The sequence below is a fragment of the Eptatretus burgeri genome, chromosome 4 (assembly GCF_056783735.1).
Source record: "Eptatretus burgeri isolate ZD-2024b chromosome 4, Ebu_testis_v1, whole genome shotgun sequence".
In the NCBI taxonomy this organism is placed as follows: Eukaryota; Metazoa; Chordata; class Myxini; order Myxiniformes; family Myxinidae; genus Eptatretus; species Eptatretus burgeri.
The window spans coordinates 42664360-42687297 of record NC_140964.1 but is presented as its reverse complement, the minus strand read 5'-3'; the positions used below and the strand labels follow the sequence as shown (position 1 = coordinate 42687297).

Here is a 22938-nt window from a genome sequence, read left to right as displayed (position 1 = left end):
TCATGCACACAGGGTGAAAACGAAGGGAATAACGAGTAAAGATCGTCACAGCAGCCAAGACGAATATTTGGACGTTGCGACCGCCAAGCCTCAGATGAAAACCACTCGTTCTCAGAGAAGACAGTGACATTAGTGCTGCCTTAAATTTTGAATACAGATCTTCCCAACTACAAGCAGCAACTGGAAGGGCACTCAGTAGAGCACAAACCTCAGGCTGATTACGTGACGTTTCGTATCCCACTGTAATTGGCTTGCTCTGGTCACCTAACCAACTCATCCACCAAGTTCCATCTTTCACTCAATGATGAAGAATCACTTTAAAAAAAATTATTGGATCCTGATAAAGATTGTCACCACAATCTAATAATTTCGTCCTTGTCAGATACCCAAGCTCTCCACAAAATTTCAGCCAAATCCAGACACAAGGGTGAAAACATAACCTCCATCCACCTTCAGTGAGAGGTAAAAATATATGAATAAATAGGAGAACGTACAAATTGGCACACAACAGTTTTTGTGACCGAGCTGAAGAATGGTGATGAGACAGTGTGCGCAAGTCAGACCATAAATCGAATCAACATTGCAAAATATGATTGAAAATAAAAACTGGAAAGATGACAAGAAAAAATAAAAATAGCTCTGCAAAGCAGGCGTAACCCCTCAGCCCCTTGACGCAAACCAATTTCAAGATGGTGGCCATACTGAAAATCGCAGCACGCCCATTTTCGAAAGGAACCTTCCTCTACTCAACCCCATTATACCTCGCCAGAATAAAATCAATGTGTGAAGCCGTTCTCAAGTTATTGTCCGGAAACCAAATTCAAGATAGCTACTCTAGCCGCCATATTGTATATCGGATTGCGCTGAATATCGAAAAGAACCTTCCTCTAAACACCCCCATGATATCACACAAAAATGAAATCAGTAAGTCAAACCGTTCTCAAACCTTCCTCTAAACACCCCCATTATACCCCCATGAAAATAAAATCAATCTGCCAAGCCGTTCTCGAGTTATTGTCCGGAAACCAAATTCAAGATGGCTGCCCTAGCCGCCATGTTGGATATCGGATTGTGCTGTATATCGAAAGGAACCTTCCTCTAACCACCCCCACACTGCAAAAATGGATTTAATCGGACAAGGCGTTCTCCTCGAAATCGACGGAAACCAATTTCAAGATGGCTGCCCCAGCCGCCATATTGGACATCGCACTGATTATCGAAAGGAACCTTCCTCTACCCAGCCCCACACTGCAAAAATCGATTTAATCAGACAAGGCGTTCTCTTCGAAATCGACGGAAACCAATTTCAAGATGGCTGCCCCAGCCGCCATATTGGACATCGCACTGATTATCGAAAGGAACCTTCCTCTACCCAGCCCCAAAACACACTGCAAAAATGGATTTAATCGGACAAGGCGTTCTCCTCGAAATCGACGGAAACCAATTTCAAGATGGCTGTCATGGAGGCCACATTGAAAATCGCAGCGCGCCCATTTTCGAAAGGAACCTTCCTCTACTCAACCCCAACACATCCTGCAAAAATGGATTTAATCGGACAAGGCATTCTCCTCGAAATCGACGGAGACCAAAAGTTGACAGACACCCGGACAACGCCTATGACGACAATACCCCTTAATATAGCCAATTCAGGCTGAGGAAAAGGAAAGAAACCCAAGTGATGTCAGCATTGTCCAGGCCATGTTCAGTAAAGCAAGAGAGCACAGAACAAATTGTGAACATCAGGAACCTCAGAGAAGTGTAATGCAGACAAGCGAGGGAGGCCTAAAAAATGTGGAGGTTCGATTGAGGGGAGAGGGCTTGGGGGAACAAGTCTGCCAACCACATTGCATATGGGTCAGGAAGAAGAGCAGGAGATTCGTAGCCCAAAGTTCTTGGTCGCAGAGGTTAGCGGGGGAGTTCACTTTCTCCTATCCCATTCGTGATTTATGCAAAGATGGTGCAAGCAATGGAAAGAACTGAAGATGTGATTGTCAAGTGAGAAGTTGTTTAAGGACGCAAGGTGTGGTAATGAGTGGAAGTTGGTTTGCAGATGCTGATGAACAGTTTTTGAATGAAATGGCGAAGGAAAACACGATGGCAATGAAGATTTCAACGAAAGGACGAGTGTTGAACATATGAATCAATTGGCTGGAGAGTGTGGCACTGACAGACAACAGAGGCTGCAGGTTTGCAAGAACAACTGGGTCAGGAGGATTGCAGGCGTGAAGAGGGTGGATGAACTGAGGGAGAAGATTGGTGTGCCGATGAGCTTGACGGGGAGATTGGTGAAATGCTGGCTGAGATGGTCTGGACATTTGGGGTGCACAGGGGAGGAAAGAATGGCAAAAAGAGCAGATAGGTTGAGGGAGCAGGGTAAGAGGAAAAGAGGTGGACTGCAGTTGAGATGGGAGGATTGTGTGAGGAGGGATATCAGTGAGGGAGGGGTGTTTGGAGAGTAGAGAGAGTTCGCTGAGGACAGAGGGAGGTGGAGGAGTATTGTGGTTAAGGCAGGGCTGTAGTTTGGTGTCATCATACCTCAGCCCTGAATAAAGGGAAGAGAACAAGAGGGCAGAGAGGAGAACAGGTAAATCAGTAAAGATACTTGGGAGGTCTGTTGCCAGATGGAAAAAGTGAGGTGGAGAAATGGACAAGGATAGGCATGGCTAACGATGCATTTAAAAATACGAGAAACACCCGCTCTCTATGGGGTTGGCGAGGTTGGCGTGGGTACAGGGGGTCGTCGTGTGTCTGTGCACACCTATCTATGTAGTCGAGTCCCATTTGTATTCAAAGTCCTTTTCACCTTAATTATAGATTTTCAGTCACTCAGCCTATAATGCTTTAGACTTGGTCATGTTATTGTCCTGGATATTACTATTATTTTGAATATTATTATTTTGAAATAACAATATTATGCTATTATTGTTGAATGGAAGAACAGCCTTCGAAGGTGAAATGCTCAATGTCCTGCTTTTTCTTCATAAGATGTACGGATGGAAGTGTGTTAATTAATTATTGTTATTATTATGCCATTATCTGATTAATTTGGGGTTCCAATTATTTTTTACTTATGGTAGTTGTCACAACGCCATGATAAGCAATTTGTACACCTTCACTCATCTGTTTGTCCAATGTGGAAACCCCCTTGGTGAAGGGGTGGATGAAGTCATGACAACTTCTGCCCTATGACCATCTCCTGACGAGTTTTGTTGGGATTGGATAAGTAACAGCTGAACATATCACGGTCAGACAAACATAAACAGACAGGAGAGACAAAAAAAATTGTGCATTTTGTTTGATCGTTGTGGAGTGGAGATACGGAGCTGAGATGTGGACACAAAGTCAGACGTAAATTTTGAGATGTAGTGTATGTGGATAAGAATGAAAGCCATTTGGGTAGAAGGAGAGAAAAGAAGTTCTTGCATCTGCTGGCAATAAAAGGACTGGTGAATGTGACAAGAAGAAAGGAAGAATTGGATGGGACATCTACATAGAGATGGATTGATGAAGGATGCAATGGGATCGACAATCATATGAAAGGGAAAACACCAAGAGGAAGAACAGTGGGAATGCTGGGTGAGCCGAAGGATAAGGGTTATTTGTAAAGATGAACAGGAAAGCTGGGAATGGAAGTGGAAAGACAAGGGTGAGGATCTGTTAATAGGCAGACTATGACTGATGCATGCAGTTAAACTTTTACTCAAATAGTGTCTTTCTCATGCATTTAACTAATTTAATTGCAGTCTTTAGGAGCACAAAGACAAATTGCTTTTTCCTTCAACCCTCATTCCCCATACAGGAAGCACAAAACTACAAGAAAGCACACTTACTCGTCATCCAGCATGGCTGCACACACAAGACCCTCAGAGACGGGTTCTTTCAACTGAAAGCGTGCCTCGTCTCTGGCATACCTCTTCCTCATGTTATCGGTCAGTTCATGGAGATCACTGAGGTAAAGCCAGGGTTGCAGGGCAAACAAACCAGGGTGGCAAGCGACTGAAACAAATACATCCATCCGCTTTCCACGCTCTGGGAGCTGTTGAGGAGGAGGAAGGATCTTGCAGGAAATTGGTAAAACCGGTTTTCTCTCCTCGAGGTCAAGGCTTGCACAATGAGCAGCTAACATCTTGTTTACAGTCTGAGAATCATCATCCAAGTTCAGGGAAGTAAATAGGTGGACATAGAGAAGCTGAGGGTGGACCTGCACACTTGCAACCTGTGCAAGGGGAGAAATAGTCAATGCCAAACAGTGAGTTAAAGGTTAACGGTTAATCCATATCAAACTGTTGGTTCAATACCTCATGCAAGCCATCGTACAAGAGAAAGGTAACAAGCTTCTGTCCTGTCATTCCTGATCTGTCAAGTGAATGAGTGAAGATCACCCAGTGGAAGCCAAACGAGTTATTGTGGGCACGTAAGAATCATTGTATCGTGTCCAAAATTACCGTAATAAGTCTCTCTTTCCTTGTTCTCATGGCCATTTCAATATAAAGTAAAATTTTAGAGTTTTTAATGCCCACCTCAGAAGGAAGCAATCTTAAACCTACAGCCAAGTCCCAGTGGACGACGTATGGTCTCTTCGACAGTCTGTCACTAAATTGGGGGATTATGCAGTGGCAGATATCATGGAACCACCCCACAGTCGACTTAAGGGTTTCAGGACACTGGTCCAAGTCCAGCAATTGGTTGACATTTGCAATCGCAAGTGTGTATGTGTATAAATGTGTACACGTACGTACACACACACACACACACACACACACACACACACACACACACACACACACACACACACACACACACACACACACACACACACACACACACACACACACACACACACACACACACACACACACACAATGTGCTTTCACATTGTGTAAGGATACGAACCGCGCAGTTTTCTACGTCACCCAGAGGGTCCCGATCTTTAATATCAGTCGCTGAGTCAGTGGTTAGAAAGAGCTTTGTATATTAGATATATACATATAAATATGTCGATACATATATATATATATATATATATATATATATATATATATATATATATATATATATATATATATATATATATATATATATATATATATATATATAATTTTTTTTTCAAAGTTTAGTTACTGTAAACAAAGGGCCAAGTAAGAATATAATTAGGAACAGCAATGCTTATCTATTTATTTGCAGCAATCATAAAAAGATGCAGCACAACCTTCAAAATGTAATCGTTCTTATTCAGCAGCATTTTCCATAAGAACTCCAGGGCTTTCGGGTTCTGCACATCCAGCCTCAACTCAGTGTTTACGAGGCGGCATTGGAGTACCTATGATAAAGAGGAAGAATGTAAGCAATAACAAAAAAAAACAAAAACACAAACAGGAGATTTCCTACATGGGTTAGTGTCATGTAAAAGCCAAAATTCATGACCAATGAATAATTCAGGTGCTTCAACACAAAATTGTTGTAAAAAGCTTTTGAGACATTGGCTCATTTCTTTAAAGATGGAATGGTCAGTTTGGGAAGGTGAATTGACGACCTCATCAAGACCAGTTGACCAAAGAAGCTGAAAGTTAACATGTTACTTCATCACAAAGTAAAATGACAAAATTTATTAAATTAGACATGGTCAAACTTCATGACAGACCAATCATGATGGGGAAAAAAAAAAATTCTGGAAGTCCTTTCTCTTCCAGTCACACCTTTTGCTTTCCATTGAAGGCAGACAAAGCCGCTGAAAGCATTCTAAGATGTAAAGAGAAATGCTGAATTATTTCAAACACCAGGTCCCCCCCCCCCAAAACCCAGGTTGGGGGAGAAAAAAAAATGATACATTACAGGCTCCCAGGTACACCAAAAATTAGTACTGCTTTTACCTTCAGGGAAGAATACAGCAAAGTGATGCTGCAAATATAAATATTTTACATATGCACATATAAATATTGTTGCGGTTTTCGCGCCCGCCGGCGTGCGGACGGCCACGTAACTCGAATCGCGGCACGTCGCCCACCGGACGGACAATCCAGTCGTGACCCTCTCGGACTAACGCCGGGAACCAGTCACGGGTGGACCTTTCGGTCTCACCGCGATCGAGCCAATCAGCCCCCGCGTGGGATAGGGTTGCTCGCCAAATTCGAACTACCTAAGTACCCACGCGGAGGGTAGACCGGGCGATCACACCTCGCCGCAGGTCGACTTCGGACACGGGCCACTTAAGCGACCCGTTCCGTACTATCAGAATAACCGAGCGGTGTTATCGTCGACCTCGACGGTTCGATTAATTATCGGGCGTATTCAGCCCACTACCAACCCTTTACGTGAAGCAAGATGGGGATTCAATGGAGGAAAAGACGAAGCGAAGCGGGAGAACAGTTCAACAATAAAGCACATTTATTCGCGACGAACGGAAAGCACACAAATACAATTCCACCAAATGCACACAAAAAAGAAAACACACTTCCATTTACACAAAAGCAAACATAAAAGTGAAAACACAGTGCAGAGCTAATACCGACTACCGAGCACACGGCAACACTTATACAATTCTACTTCACAGACGGCGCCGACAACACATACCCAAAACCAAGGAAAAGAACATCCCCAAGAATGAGGTAGGCCTGGGGCCGAGACCGGGTCGGGCCTACCCGTCTGGTGATGAGACGCGGAGCGGCGATGGCCCCGCAACCCGCGGGCCTCGTGGACAGTGCCTGGCAGGGGGTGGGAACGGGGCCCCCTTGGTCGCACTATCTCAGCGCGGGGGGAAACAGGAGGGGGTTGCTGATGCTCGGGGTATAGAGGATCTTTATTATGTGCGACGAGCGTCTCCACCTCGGCCAGGTCGTGCTGTCGGCCTCCCTCGGGTGCAGCTTCCTGCACGACGCGAGCACCCCCTCGTCTGGTGTCGCCGCCTTTCCACAGCTCCGTCCCCTCCGTTCCGACTCCACCGCACACGACGAGCAGCTCCACCGCCCGCGAAGTCTTGACCCTCTGCTTTCGACTCTCCTCTGCTTCCGACTCTCCTCTTCTTGACTCTCCGACCCCGTTCTGCTCACTCTCTCGTTCCCGTTCTGCTGACTCTCCTTTGCGACTCCCTTCTGACTGCGACTCTGACTCTCGTTCTGCTGACTGACGAACACCGTCCTTTTATCCCCCCGTAACTTCGCCTTTGACCCCCTCCCTTTGACCTTTCACCTCGCTCCCCATTGGCCCGAGAAAAAGTGGGCATGAAGGCTTTTTGATCCACAAATTTGCATATATCAATCGTTCTGGAGGCGGGGCCAAATCGCCCCTCGCTCACCGATTGGACGGCAAAAAGTGGGCGTGTGTTGTTTTTGATCCGTTTTTGAAGCAGAAAATCCGTGATTTTGTACACGCTGTTCGACGCGCGTTCTGCATGAGTCCAACACCGGTACCCACAGCGGGGCAAGAACGGTGGCGATGCTACGGTTGTGAGGTGTGCGTGAAGGTCGTGGCGGTTGTGGTGAAGCGGTGGTTGTGGTCGGTGGTTGATGTTGTGGTTGTGATCATGGCGGTTGGTCCAAAATAAAGATAGTAAAAGAAAAACGGCTATCCTGAAGAGTCGCAGCTCGCATAAATGACATGTATTCCCACTAGACAACGGGTTTGGGCCTAACTACACATGCACTTACCGAGATACCTCACCTAAGGGACCTGAATGGTGGTTTGCGAATCTGGTAACCACAACACTACCCCCTTCCCTTTTTACAGACTCGTCCCGAGTCGTCAAATTTTCGTGTGCCATCATGTGTAGTTTTCCCCTAGTACACTTTACCTACGGATCCCTGAGTGCGACATTCATGGTATTCGTGTCCCCAAAATAAATAACCTGAGGGCTGCGTAACTATCTAAACAAACTCACTCACACGGACGACTTAAATAAAATTGCCGGCGCTAAGACATACATGCCGGGGGCGCACTCATATGTACAGTACATCTTAACCTTAACTTACAAATCTTACACTAAACCATGGCCCAGGATCATTGAACTCTGCAAAAGAAAGCAGTTAGCAGGGAGCCAGGCTGCCCGCATGCAGTCTCTGGCTCAAAACAATGCAGGTGACAGGGAACGTGGCTGGCTGCTCACACGCAGTCCAAGGCCTTCCCTTTTGAACTGAACTCAGTGAACCACAACGGTGCTTGGGCTGCACAACGCAGTCTCCGTGCCAGCTCAAGTGGCACACGCAATGAACACAACGAATGGATGCATGAACGGTTTGAACTGAATGCAGTGAACCACAACGGTGCATGGGCTGCACAAACGCAGTCTCCGTGCCAGCTCAAGTGGCACACGCAATGAGCACAACGAATGGATGGATGAATGGATGGACGCAAAACACGGTGCACGGGCCGCCACTGCAGGCCCGTGTTGTAGCTGCCTACAGGGCAGTTCTCGCAGCTTGCAAACTGTTGCCTTGATCCTGGCGCACATGGAAATGAACAGGGGGGGGCAAAGCAAAAATTGAACGGGGGCTGGTGAACAGGGGCAGTGGGCCTGGCATGGCAAAGGTGAGCAGGCAAACACAGCCCGCAGAAGAAGGCCGCTGCAGGCAAACACAGCCGGCAGATGAACTGGCCGGCACGGGCCTTGAAGAAAAACAGCCAGCAGATGAACTGGCCGGCACAGGCCTTGCAGCACAGCAGCTGCAGACGATCCAGCCGGCACAGGCCCCGCAGCACAGCAGCTGCAGACGAAGTTGGCCGGCCTCCGCCTCGAAGAAAAACACGGCCAGCCGATGAAGTTGGCCAGCCTTTGCCGTTCAATGGAGGTTGATGGAGGGAGTGCGGTTGTGCTGGCCACTTGGAAGGCGGGCTCGGACCTACCTCCCTGTCTCCCTCCCAACCTATCGCCTTTGCCTGTCACTGTACATACCCACTCCCTTAATTTGTGAAAAACCAATTTAGCCCCCACTTATTTTTTTTGTTGTTTTTATTTTTACTTCCCCACTATAAATCGTCCCCTAACCCCCTTTATCGTCCTTGTTCGGCTAACCTATCCTGTCACCTAGCCTACTCCCAACCCCTACGTTCCCTTCCCGGAGGGGAATAAGGGAGAGCTAGCGTCCTGTCTCGAGGCCCAACTCAAGCCTCAGAATGGCCTCCCCAGAGTTCGGCGATCTTAACACCAAGTGGGTCCAGCGGCCCACAACGACAGCGAGGGGATGGATGGTGCGGAGGGGTACATCTCCTAATCTACCCTAACCATTTAACTGTTAAACTACCCCGGGGCTTTCAACAAGCGCCTCTCGCTTAAACTATTGGTTCTAACAACCCAGATTCCCGTCGCCTGTGTTGGTGTCCTCACAATTTCGGGCCTCGCCCCCAAATTCTCTCTCCGTGCCCTCACACGGTCTCCTGGCTGGGACACGTGGCTCCCTTTGGCAGGCACGACCCTCTGCCGAATCTCCCGCTATGGCACCCCCGGGCACTACACTGCCTCCGAGCCTACCAGCTCCCTAACACCGGGGAGTGCCCCCCATGGCACCTCCCCTGAAACGCACACGTGGCAGGCCGGCCTCCCGGGCCCCTTTCCGAGGGTCACCCGTGCCCACAACACTGCCCACGCGGCTAATGGCGCCCCGGGCCCCCGCACCAAGCAGGCGCACCCGTGCCCACTACTCTATCCCGGCCCCCCATGGGCCCATGGCCTACCGCGGCCGACTAGCCTGGTGCCCGGGGTACCCACTCAGCGATACTCACCTTTCACAGCCACGCTCCCAAGCCCGTCAACAGGGCTCCTGCACCCCTCCAAATGGGTCTCGAGCCTACTTTCCCACCAACAACAAAACGACCTCCATTTTTCAATTTGACTAACCCAGCTAACTCACTCTACACTGACCCCGGGGTCCCTTGGGCGGGAGTCACTCCTCCCCCCAATCACTCATCGCACCATGCATTCCCCATTCGCTCCACACACACAGACCCGCTGGCCTCACTCACTCACCAAGCACATGCTTCCACTTCACTCACCAACAACTCTTCAACACACACACCACTGAACTCTGCCATCCTTCTAACTACATCCCCTAACTAACTCGTGCTCCCACGTCGTCCCTTATACTACAGCACGTTCCTTTTAACACTACGTAGCTAAGCTACGTCCCCGCTACACATTCACTGTCTGTCACGGTCTCCAAATCATCAAAAATCATTTCCCATTTTCCAACCTAAATCTGGCTACAATCCCTCTAACTAATCCATTCCACGGACTCCATGAGGACTTACCCCTGCCCCATGAAGTCGGTCTAACTAAGCTAACCCTTCCCCCTAACTAGTTTCCATCCTGTGCCCAGGTAAGGGGGTCTTTCACCCCTTGCCCAGGAATCCTGTGCACCCGAAAGTGAGGCTTGTTTTTTTTTTTTTTTTCATGCGCAGCACCTGCGCGGCAACTCAGAGCTCGCGCACTTTACACCTGCCCGTGACGTCATGCAGCTGCACGTGTTCCTCGTCCCTCCTTGGACGGTACCATCCGGCAGAGATACCCCTCCTGCCGGATTCCAACCACACGTGCAGCCATGACGTCACCGTGCGCAAAAAAAAAAACACAAGCCCCACGTCTCGAGGGGTTCCCCACGCGAACACATGTGCTTTGCCCGTTGGAGCTCAACACACACGATCGCGTGGAGAACCCGTCCGGTCCAAATCCATTTACCTGCCTAAACTTTGTCCGTCCGCGGGATCGGCAAATCCACCGCGTGCGTTTCCGGACCGGGACTTCACTCTCGCAAGCGAGCACGTGGTGGTCTCGTGCGTTGCACAGCACGAACCTCGTGCTCACTGCTGGGTGAACCCGGCACGGTCTCCGAAACAACTACAGCCGCTACTCGGCTTTCGTTTCTCCCATGTCGCCGTCGTCGTCGCCATTCAACCCACGCACACCTGCGTGTTACGACGCACACAGTCCACTCCATCACATTCACACCGGGAGACGCGGCTGCGTGCTCCCGCATGCCAACCGACATCTCCCTCTCATACCGCTCTCTCACACACACGGTCTCCCTTGCACACAGCGACCTTGCACACGGCCGTTCACTCACGCATGCGGGGGCACTCACCCGCGGTGCCTCACTCGCACTCCGTGCCTCATCCACACACGCGGGGGAACTCAACCGCGGTGCCTCATCCACACACCGTGCCTCACTCATACACGCGGGGGAACTCAACCGCGGTCCCTCATCCACACACCGTGCCTCACTCACACACACGGGGGCACACACCCGCGGTGCCTCACTCACAAACACGGCCTCACTCACACACGCGGGGGCACTCACCCGCGGTGCCTCATCCACACTGGCCGTTTCACTCACACCCACGGCCTCACTCACACACGGTGCCCCATCCACACCCGGCGTGCTGGGAAGCACGCACTCTGGCACCATCGCCACCACACCACTCACACACGGGGTCACTTCCACACACGGTGCCGCACTCACACCTTGCACCACACACACAGGGACAACCACACTGGGGATTTGTGTCCCCACAAGGGTCTCTGGGGCCTCTACACCCCCCAAGCTCTCCGTGCACCCGTCCACAGCACTCGTCCCCTCAACCTCGCAAAGCACGACCGAACTCACCTGGTCGTGACTCGCCTCAAGGGGGCATACTCCCTCCCCTCGTTCCTGGAGGAGGCCATCCAGGTGCTCGCACCGGGTCCCTGCACGCTCCGCGAGCTCACCCCCATTATCCTCCACTACCTCCGTGTGTGTGTGTGCGTCACTTACCCCGTCTTCATCGTGCAGTCTCTCCTCTATTTTTTCTGTCTCCCGTGTCTCTGCCAACTCTTCACCCTTTACCTCCCTTGTCTCAACTATTATTTCCGTTGTCGTCACCTCGTGTCTCGTCTCACACGTTTTGGTCTCCCCATTTAATTTTTCCCTTTCGGTCATCGTCACGACCCTCGCCCAACACGTTCCACGAATTATTTTTTCACCCGCCTCCACCGCGGGCCTGTCAGCCGTTGCACCCCCACCCAGCTCGTTTGCTCCCACACGTGGAGTCGCCATTCCCAGCTCCCTGGTCACGGCCTTCATGCCCGCCTGCAGGCATCGGCCCATGTTCTGCGTCTCACCCCGTAGTTCTTTCATTTCTTTTCTCATTTGCTGTGTATTCGCATCCATCGTCGTTTTCACTTCATTTGTATTTGTATCCATCTTTTTGTTCATTTGTTGTGTATTCGCATCCATCGTCGTTTTCACTTCATTCATTTGTTTGTTCATTGCCGCCAGCATGGCGCATAGCTGGGCCATGTTGGATGCACTCAGCTGAGCCGTTTCGGCAAGGGTTGGGGAAGGGTCTTGGTGGAGAGGGGGGGGGAGGTGTCATACACCGCGGCCGCTGCCGCACCCACCTCGGGCCCTGGGTTCAGTTGGGCGAGTCCGTGTTCCTGCACAATCAACATTTCCTGCTCGGGGATTCCATCCTGGACCATGGACTCTACATTATTACACAAATACATTTCTAATACCCCCGGCTCCCGCTCGCCTTGAGACGCCATCTTGCTTCTCGTGAAGGGTTAATTTGCTCGCTCGTAATTTGGAGGGAATCGGGGGTCGCTTCTCTCACCCCTGGACCGATTCCCGTGAATTTAGCCGGAGACAGGACAGCCCGTTTTCCTGTTCTCCGATACCAGTGCCGCGAGGAGGGCGATGAATTTGTATCGCACGACCTGACACCAGTGTTGCGGTCTTCGCGCCCGCCGGCGTGCGGACGGCCACGTAACTCGAATCGCGGCACGTCGCCCACCGGACGGACAATCCAGTCGTGACCCTCTCGGACTAACGCCGGGAACCAGTCACGGGTGGACCTTTCGGTCTCACCGCGATCGAGCCAATCAGCCCCCGCGTGGGATAGGGTTGCTCGCCAAATTCGAACTACCTAAGTACCCACGCGGAGGGTAGACCGGGCGATCACACCTCGCCGCAGGTCGACTTCGGACACGGGCCACTTAAGCGACCCATTCCGTACTATCAGAATAACCGAGCGGTGTTATCGTCGACCTCGACGGTTCGATTAATTATCGGGCGTATTCAGCCCACTACCAACCCTTTACGTGAAGCAAGATGGGGATTCAATGGAGGAAAAGACGAAGCGAAGCGGGAGAACAGTTCAACAATAAAGCACATTTATTCGCGACGAACGGAAAGCACACAAATACAATTCCACCAAATGCACACAAAAAAAGAAAACACACTTCCATTTACACAAAAAGCAAACATAAAAGTGAAAACACAGTGCAGAGCTAATACCGACTACCGAGCACACGGCAACACTTATACAATTCTACTTCACAGACGGCGCCGACAACACATACCCAAAACCAAGGAAAAGAACATCCCCAAGAATGAGGTAGGCCTGGGGCCGAGACCGGGTCGGGCCTACCCGTCTGGTGATGAGACGCGGAGCGGCGATGGCCCCGCAACCCGCGGGCCTCGTGGACAGTGCCTGGCAGGGGGTGGGAACGGGGCCCCCTTGGTCGCACTATCTCAGCGCGGGGGGAAACAGGAGGGGGTTGCTGATGCTCGGGGTATAGAGGATCTTTATTATGTGCGACGAGCGTCTCCACCTCGGCCAGGTCGCGCTGTCGGCCTCCCTCGGGTGCAGCTTCCTGCACGACGCGAGCACCCCCTCGTCTGGTGTCGCCGCCTTTCCACAGCTCCGTCCCCTCCGTTCCGACTCCACCGCACACGACGAGCAGCTCCACCGCCCGCGAAGTCTTGACCCTCTGCTTTCGACTCTCCTCTGCTTCCGACTCTCCTCTTCTTGACTCTCCGACCCCGTTCTGCTCACTCTCTCGTTCCCGTTCTGCTGACTCTCCTTTGCGACTCCCTTCTGACTGCGACTCTGACTCTCGTTCTGCTGACTGACGAACACCGTCCTTTTATCCCCCCGTAACTTCGCCTTTGACCCCCTCCCTTTGACCTTTCACCTCGCTCCCCATTGGCCCGAGAAAAAGTGGGCGTGAAGGCTTTTTGATCCACAAATTTGCATATATCGATCGTTCTGGAGGCGGGGCCAAATCGCCCCTCGCTCACCGATTGGACGGCAAAAAGTGGGCGTGTGTCGTTTTTGATCCGTTTTTGAAGCAGAAAATCCGTGATTTTGTACACGCTGTTCGACGCGCGTTCTGCATGAGTCCAACACCGGTACCCACAGCGGGGCAAGAACGGTGGCGATGCTACGGTTGTGAGGTGTGCGTGAAGGTCGTGGCGGTTGTGGTGAAGCGGTGGTTGTGGTCGGTGGTTGATGTTGTGGTTGTGATCATGGCGGTTGGTCCAAAATAAAGATAGTAAAAGAAAAACGGCTATCCTGAAGAGTCGCAGCTCGCATAAATGACATGTATTCCCACTAGACAACGGGTTTGGGCCTAACTACACATGCACTTACCGAGATACCTCACCTAAGGGACCTGAATGGTGGTTTGCGAATCTGGTAACCACAACAATATAATAAAAACTGAAAAAAATTATCACATGCAAATCAGACGTGTGCCATAATCAAGTTATAGGTGGTTAAATAGGGGGGGTTAACGATGAAATAAATTGGCTGAAGGTGGATGATGGAGAATAGTAGTAGGGGCAGGTGGCATTCCCAAGAATGTGAAAAATGAAGATGCTGTCAACTTTCATTCCAACCCCTTTTAAGCCAGTCATGAAGAGCCATTGGCCAAATGGGCATTGTGGTGAAAGGGGTGCCAACCAATTGAAATAATAACAGTGCTCCCCAAATGATGGCGAAAGATAATCGAAAATTCTTTCATTAATAATTGACCTTTTAAACACAAAATTGAACAAATACCTGAACCGGAATGGAGGCAAAATCCCGAAGGAAAAAAGCTGGAACTTCATACAAAGCAGAGTAGTCACAAGTTATTGTCTTGCCGACATCCAATAGCAGAACAGAAACCACCGACTCTCGAATATTGGTCACCTGCACAAAATGGCAAAAATGTTTAAATAGTAAAACAACATTGTCAAAAAAAAAAAAATTCAACATTGAACAAATATGAAAAAAGGATGGTGAGAAAAAGAACTGGCAATGCATTCTATTGTCGAGGACCGAGGCCTCATGTTTGTCAAAGCGAACGCATATTGAAGGCAGTAGAAGGGAAGGAAAGGGAAGAAGGAAGTGGACAGCAGCAGCATACCACACTGACCTGCACTCTCTTCCACTGGCCTTTGTGTTTAACCAGGCAGCGTTTACCGTGAAAAGGCAATGTTACAATCAACGAAGTTGCACTCTGCAAAGCAAAAAGGATGAAAAAAATAAAATAAAAAAAACCAAACGGTGAGGAAATAGACGTTTGGTTAATGCTCACACCATTTTACTTTAAAAAAACATTTTCCATCAGATTACATTCCCAAAGGATGGTGTCATCTGACATCAGAACTGATGGTTGTGTGCTCAAAATGATGCAGAGCTATCGTCTGCAATCAATCTTCGTTGTGAGCTCTACACCTGAAGTATAATCATACCATTTCATTTACCAATTCCCATTTTATTTCTCTCCAAGATCAAGGCTCATGGATGAGTAAGGCACCAAAAGTTTATGAACCGACAAGTGAGGCAGTTGAGCAACTCGATTGATTTTAATGTACTACATTTGAAAGAGTGTTGGTGCTGCCAAAGCAGTTTCTTGGCAAGTTATACTGGGTGGATTGCCATTGCTTTCCCAGCATTGGTTTTCCGTGCTGTATCCTTTTGAAATCCATGCAGTAAGTCAGGAAATACCATGCACCTTAAAAAAAAGTCTTTGATGCACTCAACGGGGTTTGAACTACTGACCTCAGACTCAGAGTGGATGCTGAAAACATTTTGCCAGTCTGAGCAGTTAAGATAAAAATAAAGGGAGGGTGGGGGGGGAGAAAGGAGGGGGAAAAAGGAAGAAAAAGGAGGGGAAAAAAAGAATAAAAAAGAGTAAATTGGAAAATCGAGAGGAAAATGGGGAATATGAGATGAAGGTACACCACCTGCTTGAAACCAAAGAAGGAAAAGAGGGAAAGAATAGCCACTGCAAGGCCACTCCGAAGAGGGGAAAAGCGAGGAACGAAAGGGAGTTGAGGCACGAAGACAGCCTGGATTTTGGAAGTATAACCATGATAGGGTTATTCTGGAAGAAGATGCATCATGGAGTTGCTGGAGAAGAAAGCAGAGGAAGTTATACCAAAGAAGAGGCCAGAAGGGAGGGGGGAGGGGGTGATGAGGCCATCGACCTGCCTGTGATGTGAGAGCAGACTCTACGAGAAGAGCATTCGGTAGAGTGCATACCTCAGCCACTCAATGCCTGATCCACAAGAACATATCTGGCCCAATACATTTTTCAAATATCATGCAATATACAGTTTTTGGCCCCATCTCTCAGGAGTGAAGAATCACTAAAAATTAAATAATTCTCGCATCCGCATCCAGATCTTCACTAAAATCTAATCAGTTCGTCCTTGTCACACAACAAACTGTCCACAAAATTTAATCCGAATCCATTCACAACTTTTTGAGATATCCTGCACACAGACAGACAGACAAAGGGGTGAATTAGCAACCTCCTCACCTTCAGTGGCAGAGGTAACAAGCTGAGAAATAATGAAGTGATTAGATCTGGATCCTGAAAGCATTAAAAGCCATATATTGACACTGTTGGCTGGCTGTCTGTGCATGATACAAAGAAAAGTGGCTGGGACATCTCAATTTATTGCTTGCAGAGGGAGACATGCATCAGGTGAGGAAATGCCAAGCTAACACAAGTTATTTTGATATCATAAACATGATTGTGCAATGACATTTTCCCCCCACCTGAGGACAAAAGTATTTTTCTTCACAAATACAAAGAAGCATAGGCCCAGAAAAAATGCTTGTGCAGTAGTAGTAATTACCCATGCATTTGAGGCACATCTGATGAGTAATTATGAGTTTCTTTAGGCTTGAACAAATCTATAGAATAATTCAACAATCAGAATCCAAGGATAGAGTTAAAAGATGAAGCCAAATTCTCACTTGATTCTCAAAGTGTTTCACAATGCAATCCAGCAATTTGGAGAGGCATGCATGGTTTGAGTGCTTAACCAGGCAGAAGATGGTACCATCAGACTCGATGTGCGTAACTTTGACATCGGTGTACACGCTGCCTTCCTGCTGGGCAGATGTCAATTAAAAAAACAACAAAAAAGAACACACATGATATGTGCGGGGGGGGGGGGGGGGTGTCAACATACGAGAATTATGCACAGTGGAATATGACTGCATGAATTATCAATGACACAGGAAGAAAAATATAAAAATTAAAAAACCTTGGAAAGAAAAAACAGATGCAGTTTGCCATCACCAAATCCCAGCAAAGGCATCCACAGTTACCAGTTTCATTTAAACAAATGCTTCAGTTCAATTCTGCCATTCAAAATTACCAAACAAAATCAAACAATCTGTTTAATCCAACAACTGCCTTGACAAGTCAGTGAGACATACTGGTCCAGATATCTGGAAATCTACACCCCCCAAACGTAAGAATCTCCATCAACAAACACCACATTTATCTCTCGATTCAAGAAAGACATCTTGAGAAAATACTCATGATTTTGAAGTGTCATTGCACTGTAATGTTTTGCATCGATTTTATTCATCGTTGATGTATATTACTGCTGACTCGTCTCATACAATATACTCCGATTTCTGTGTTTTCTTGTTCTCAAATCATATTCCGTACGTGTATCATTTATTGTTGAATAGATGGAACACTGTCGTGCATAAACTTGTAACTGCCTGCCAGAAAATAATGACTGAGAATGTGAATATCACACTGAAAACATTGCTTCACACCTGGCGAAAACATTATCATTTACTTACTTTTGAAGGTGACATTGCATGCTTGCACGGCTATGAGGGTTAAAGTCTAGCCAGATCTTTGTGCGTGTCAAGTTGAAAATTGGAAATTTGTAAAGCCCTTGATGACCGCCATCCACTATCCACCCCCCCAGTCTGATCCAAACCTTTGGCAGTGCAGCAAGAAAAGGGTCCTCCAGTTGTTGCAGGCAGGCTAAGTTTACTTGCACATCCTCATCACCACTCGTGTCATACAAAACGACTTCTGGTATCTCAGAATGCTTGATGACCTCCATCACCAAAGTCTTGTCCTTTGCAAATAACTCGAGCCGGGAAAGAACTGCTGCATCAACGCAGAGGCTCTCCAAGCCTTTGCAAGGATAGGTTAATGGGAAAAGACAAGATGGCAACAGGCAAAAAAAATAAAAAATATTGCTGATGTAAACAATTTATTCCATAAAGACAGCAGAGCTAAAATTGAAACTTTCAAGGAAAAGTCAGAACAACACAAATGGTTTTGTCCTCAACACGTGATGCAGAGGTACAGGTAGTCAAAAAGAATGTGGAAATACCGAGGTAAATGAGGGACACAAAGTAACAGCTTCTACACAGGTGTGGCCCATGTGTTAATTAGGCAAAACAACATCCCAGCATGATTAAGATCATGCATAAAAATGCTGCACAGGCCTGGTTGCCAACAATCATGGCTAACATGGCTGCAAGAGGAGGCCTCCTCCCCACCAAATCCCCACCCTCAAAGCATGTGTGGTCACCCAATGGTTTGATGATAATTACAATGATTTTATCCAAGTCATGGCCTTCTCAGTCACATGTGCGACTTTTGTGTCGTGATACGTGTAAAATGTGTAAAAATACGGTCATGTGTGTAAAGTTTCGCCTCGATCTTTTTAGCCATTTCTGAGAAGATTTTTGAAAGTTTGTTTTTTAAACAATATGGCTGCCGAATCACGTGACCGATGATGTCGTGAATTTTTTTTTCTGTAGACCATTTCATCCCAAGATGACCCTCAATTTTTCATACCGATCGGATGTAGCGTTCCACATATGCAATGATGTCATGACGTGGGCACCTATGATGCTATAAAAAGAGAATCACACATTTTCCATGAGGAGTACTTGCCATGTGCCAAGTTTCAAATTTTTCCTTGGTGCGATTTCAGAGATAGAGGTCCAAAGTTTTTTTTTTTTTAACGTTTTCCCCAATATGGCTGCCACACCACGTAACCCATGACATCATAATTATCATTAAAGCATTCTGCATGAGTAGTCGTACCAATGGTGTAAATTTCGTCTGAATCCGATAAACGGTTGCGTAGAAAAACACAAAAGTTCTGTGCGGCCAGACCAGACAAACGGACACAAATGCAATATCCTCTCCGAATCCTTCGGCAAGGGTAAATATTAACACTCATGATGTAAAGGAATATAAATGGGGCATTCCATGTCAAGTGTACACACCCTCCCGACACTAATACCTCATTTTCTCCCCATATGTTGGTCATTTATTCACTTGGGTGAAAAAACTCAAAAGACCAACTTTAAGACCTGAAGGCCAATCAGGGCCCATTTAGGGGCCCCCCCAAATCTGGGCGCCCCCAGGTGCCCCCCCAAATCTGGGCGCCCCCAGGTGCCCCACAATCTTCCAGAGGCCACACCACAGGTTGTAGTGGTCCGATTTGGCTGATCTTGGTATCAAAATGCTCGTAAAAGCGAGATCTTCCGAATCGCGTTAAGTAAAATCACTCCGAAACAGTAATTCAAAAAGTTATAGTTTAGGGGGCCCTTTGACCTTGGGCCCCCACTCCCCAGCCAAACCGATGGTCCCGATTTTTTTCGTGTGAGAATACCCCTTCATATACTCCAACACCTCAGCATAAATGAAAATAGGATCCCAATGGGTTCACGCATGGCAAAGATTTATGTTGGGGGACTCGGGTGCTGGACACACTATACGCCACAATACATAGCACAATATTTGAACACAAGATTTCCAATACACTATATCAGTATATTGTACATAAATTTTCCACATGCACATGCAGGAACTGGAAGCGATACTACTATGAGTAAGTTTTTCCTAGCATATTATAATCAAGATTTTTTGCCAACCAATGTTTTATTTGACAGTATGTATTGTGGAGTATTGTGTGTCCAGCACCCGAGTCCCCCAACATAAATCTTTGCCATGCGTGAACCCATTGGGATCCTATTTTCATTTATGCTGAGGTGTTGGAGTACATGAAGGGGTATTCTCACACGAAAAAAATCAGGACCATCAGTTTGGCTGGGGAGCGGGGGCCCAAGGTCAAAGGGCCCCCCAAACTATAACTTTTTGAATTACTGTTTCGGAGTGACTTTACATACCGCGATTCGAAAGATCTCGCTTTTACAAGCATTTTGATACCAAGATCAGCTAAATCGGACCACGACAACCTGTGATATGGCCTCTGGAAGATTGTGGGGCAGCCGGGGGCGCCCAAATTTGGGGGGGGCCCTAAAATGGGGCCCGATGGGCCCACAGATCTAAAAGTTGGTATTTTCAGTTTTTTCACCCAAGTGAATAAATGACCAAGATATGGGGAGAAAATGAGGTATTGGTGTCGGGAAGGTGTGTACACTTGACATGGAATGCCCCAAATGCCATTCCAATGTGATAACCAGTCCAGACAAATCTACTGGCGAGGAAAGAGGATGCCCAACACCGACGAACACACACCGTCTCCTGCCTGGCGAACATCCAATCACATTAACATGCTTGAAAGCTTTTGTACCTGGATAACTTCGACAAAAACAGATGATCATAAAAACAACCATGGGAGTAATTCACATAATCATGGTCATGATGCATTATTGCATAAGCAATGCACCCCCTTCCAGATGAAATGGGTGAAGAAATGAATCGGTGTTTCAGAATTGCACCTCAATTCCCAATAATCACGACATGTTTACCTGATGACAAACATATGGAAACCTTGTACGAGTCATCACAAAAATACGCCGTAAAATACGGAAGGAGTTTCACCCATGTGAACCCAATCGAGCATTTATGGGATATCTTGGAACAACACCTGAGACAGCGTTTTCCACCTCCAAACAGGTGCAAGTTGATCGACTTTCTTGTGGAAGAATGGTACCATATCCCTTCTGCAGAATTCCAGACACTGGTGGACACCGTACTAGCTACATGTGGTGGCCCAACACATTTTAAGTGACTTTACATTGGTGTTTCCAATTTTTGTCCACTTCCTGGAGCTCCCGTATCTTTGAGCAGTCTAGTCTGAGTTTGATTCTCAGTCTGATAAACTGTTGGATTGGTGCTTCACAGGGGGGGGGGGGGTATTGCATCACAAAGTACAGCATCATGCTGTGAACCTGGGGATCCGTCAGCATTCAATTGCTGATGGATGCGAAAGATCTCAATGTCTTTCAACAATGAGTAGGCCTATGCAAATTAATGCAAGAACTGCAGCCAATTTTCAAATTTCTGCCCCATATTGCAAAGGTGCACTCTGTGTGTGAGAGAGAGAGAGAGAGAGAGAGAGAGAGAGAGAGAGAGAGAGAGAGAGAGAGAGAGCGCGAGAAGGAGAGAGAGAGCGCGAGAAGGAGAGAGAGAGCGCGAGAAGGAGAGAGAGAGCGCGAGAAGGAGAGAGAGAGCGCGAGAAGGAGAGAGAGCGCGAGAAGGAGAGAGAGCGCGAGAAGGAGAGAGAGAGAGAGAGAGAGAGAGAGAGAGAGAGAGAGAGAGAGAGAGAGAGAGAGAACGAGAAGGAGAGTGAGAGAGTGAGAGAGAGAGAGAGAGAGAGAGTGAGAGAGTGAGAGAGAGAGAGTGAGAGAGTGAGAGAGTGAGAGAGGGAGAGAGTGAGAGAGTGAGAGAGTGAGAGAGGGAGGGGGTGAGAGAGTGAGAGAGTGAGAGAGAGAGAGAGAGAGAGAGAGAGAGAGAGAGAGAGAGAGAGAGAGAGAGAGAGAGAGAGAGAGAGAGAGAGAGGAGAGAGAGAGAGAGAGAAGGGGAGAGAGAGTTAAGGGGAGAGACAGAGCGCGAGTTATTTATTACTTTACATTATTTCATAAGAGAGAGGCGCGAGGGAAAGCACAGACATTAATATAAGCGCGAAGGGAGAAGGAAGCATGAAGGAGACATATATATATATCATATAGCCGCGAAGAGAGGAGAAAATAGAGCGAGAAGGGAACGAATGCATACTACATAGAGCGCGAGTGCATACACATATTTAGATAAGAGAGATACATTATGAGTTATAGGAGTTATTATTATTGCCTGCCAGGACATATATTACATAGCCTATTTACATTATTAGCCCATATACAGGCATTATTAAGATATTTTAAAGGGGAGAGAGAGATACCATACAGCACATATAATAAGAGAAGGATGTATGCATATATATATACATATAAGAAGAGAGAGCCTGCAGAGATGAATATATGCCACAAAATGCATAAGTATTCAAGGGGGAGAGAGAGCACATATCTACAAAATGCATACACACATCACTACAGCCTATTATTATGACTACAGCTCTATTATTATTATCCTACAATGCATTACATATATCAACGCATATTATTATTATTCCACAGACCCACACACATTCAGCCCATTATTGCAGCATTATGATTATCCAGCCCACATATTATACGACATATTATTCCACATGCACACATATTATCGAGTCTACAGCACATTATCCTTATTCTGGTAAAGCCCATTATTATTCTACAATGCATGACATATTATTCAAGAAATGCACATATTATCCATAAATGTATTCCACATTATTATTATCTGGTTCCACAGCCTATTAATAGACATAGCCTATTATTATTCCGTACTAAATTGACAGCCAATTATTATTATTCCACAATGCAGTGTACTATTATTATTATTCCACAACGCATTATTATTATTCTATGAAATGCATACATATTCCATATATCACATACATATTCCAGCATTACCATACATATTCCACAGTAGCATTATTATTGGTCTTCAAACACACACACACACACACACACACACGACATTATGATATCTCATAAATGACATTATTCCCTTGCTAAACACATTGCCTATTA

The 22938-nt window shown here is 47.3% G+C and overlaps 1 protein-coding gene across 2 annotated transcripts in view; it reads right to left on the bottom strand.

Annotated features, from left to right (window-relative positions):
* LOC147027899 (tudor domain-containing protein 7-like) overlaps positions 1-22938 on the bottom strand; it is a 70185-nt gene that overhangs the window by 5280 nt on the left and 41967 nt on the right. Inside the window, exons 9-14 of one of the 2 annotated variants that reach the window (XM_085877655.1) lie at positions 17991-18193; positions 17002-17136; positions 15167-15250; positions 14809-14940; positions 5210-5320; positions 3831-4216 (exon numbers count right to left, since the gene is read on the bottom strand). In XM_085877655.1, the coding sequence (XP_085733781.1) occupies positions 3831-4216; positions 5210-5320; positions 14809-14940; positions 15167-15250; positions 17002-17136; positions 17991-18193 (1051 nt within the window). The remainder of the gene's footprint in view (positions 1-3830; positions 4217-5209; positions 5321-14808; positions 14941-15166; positions 15251-17001; positions 17137-17990; positions 18194-22938) is intronic. The other variant, XM_085877656.1, reaches the window with a different exon arrangement.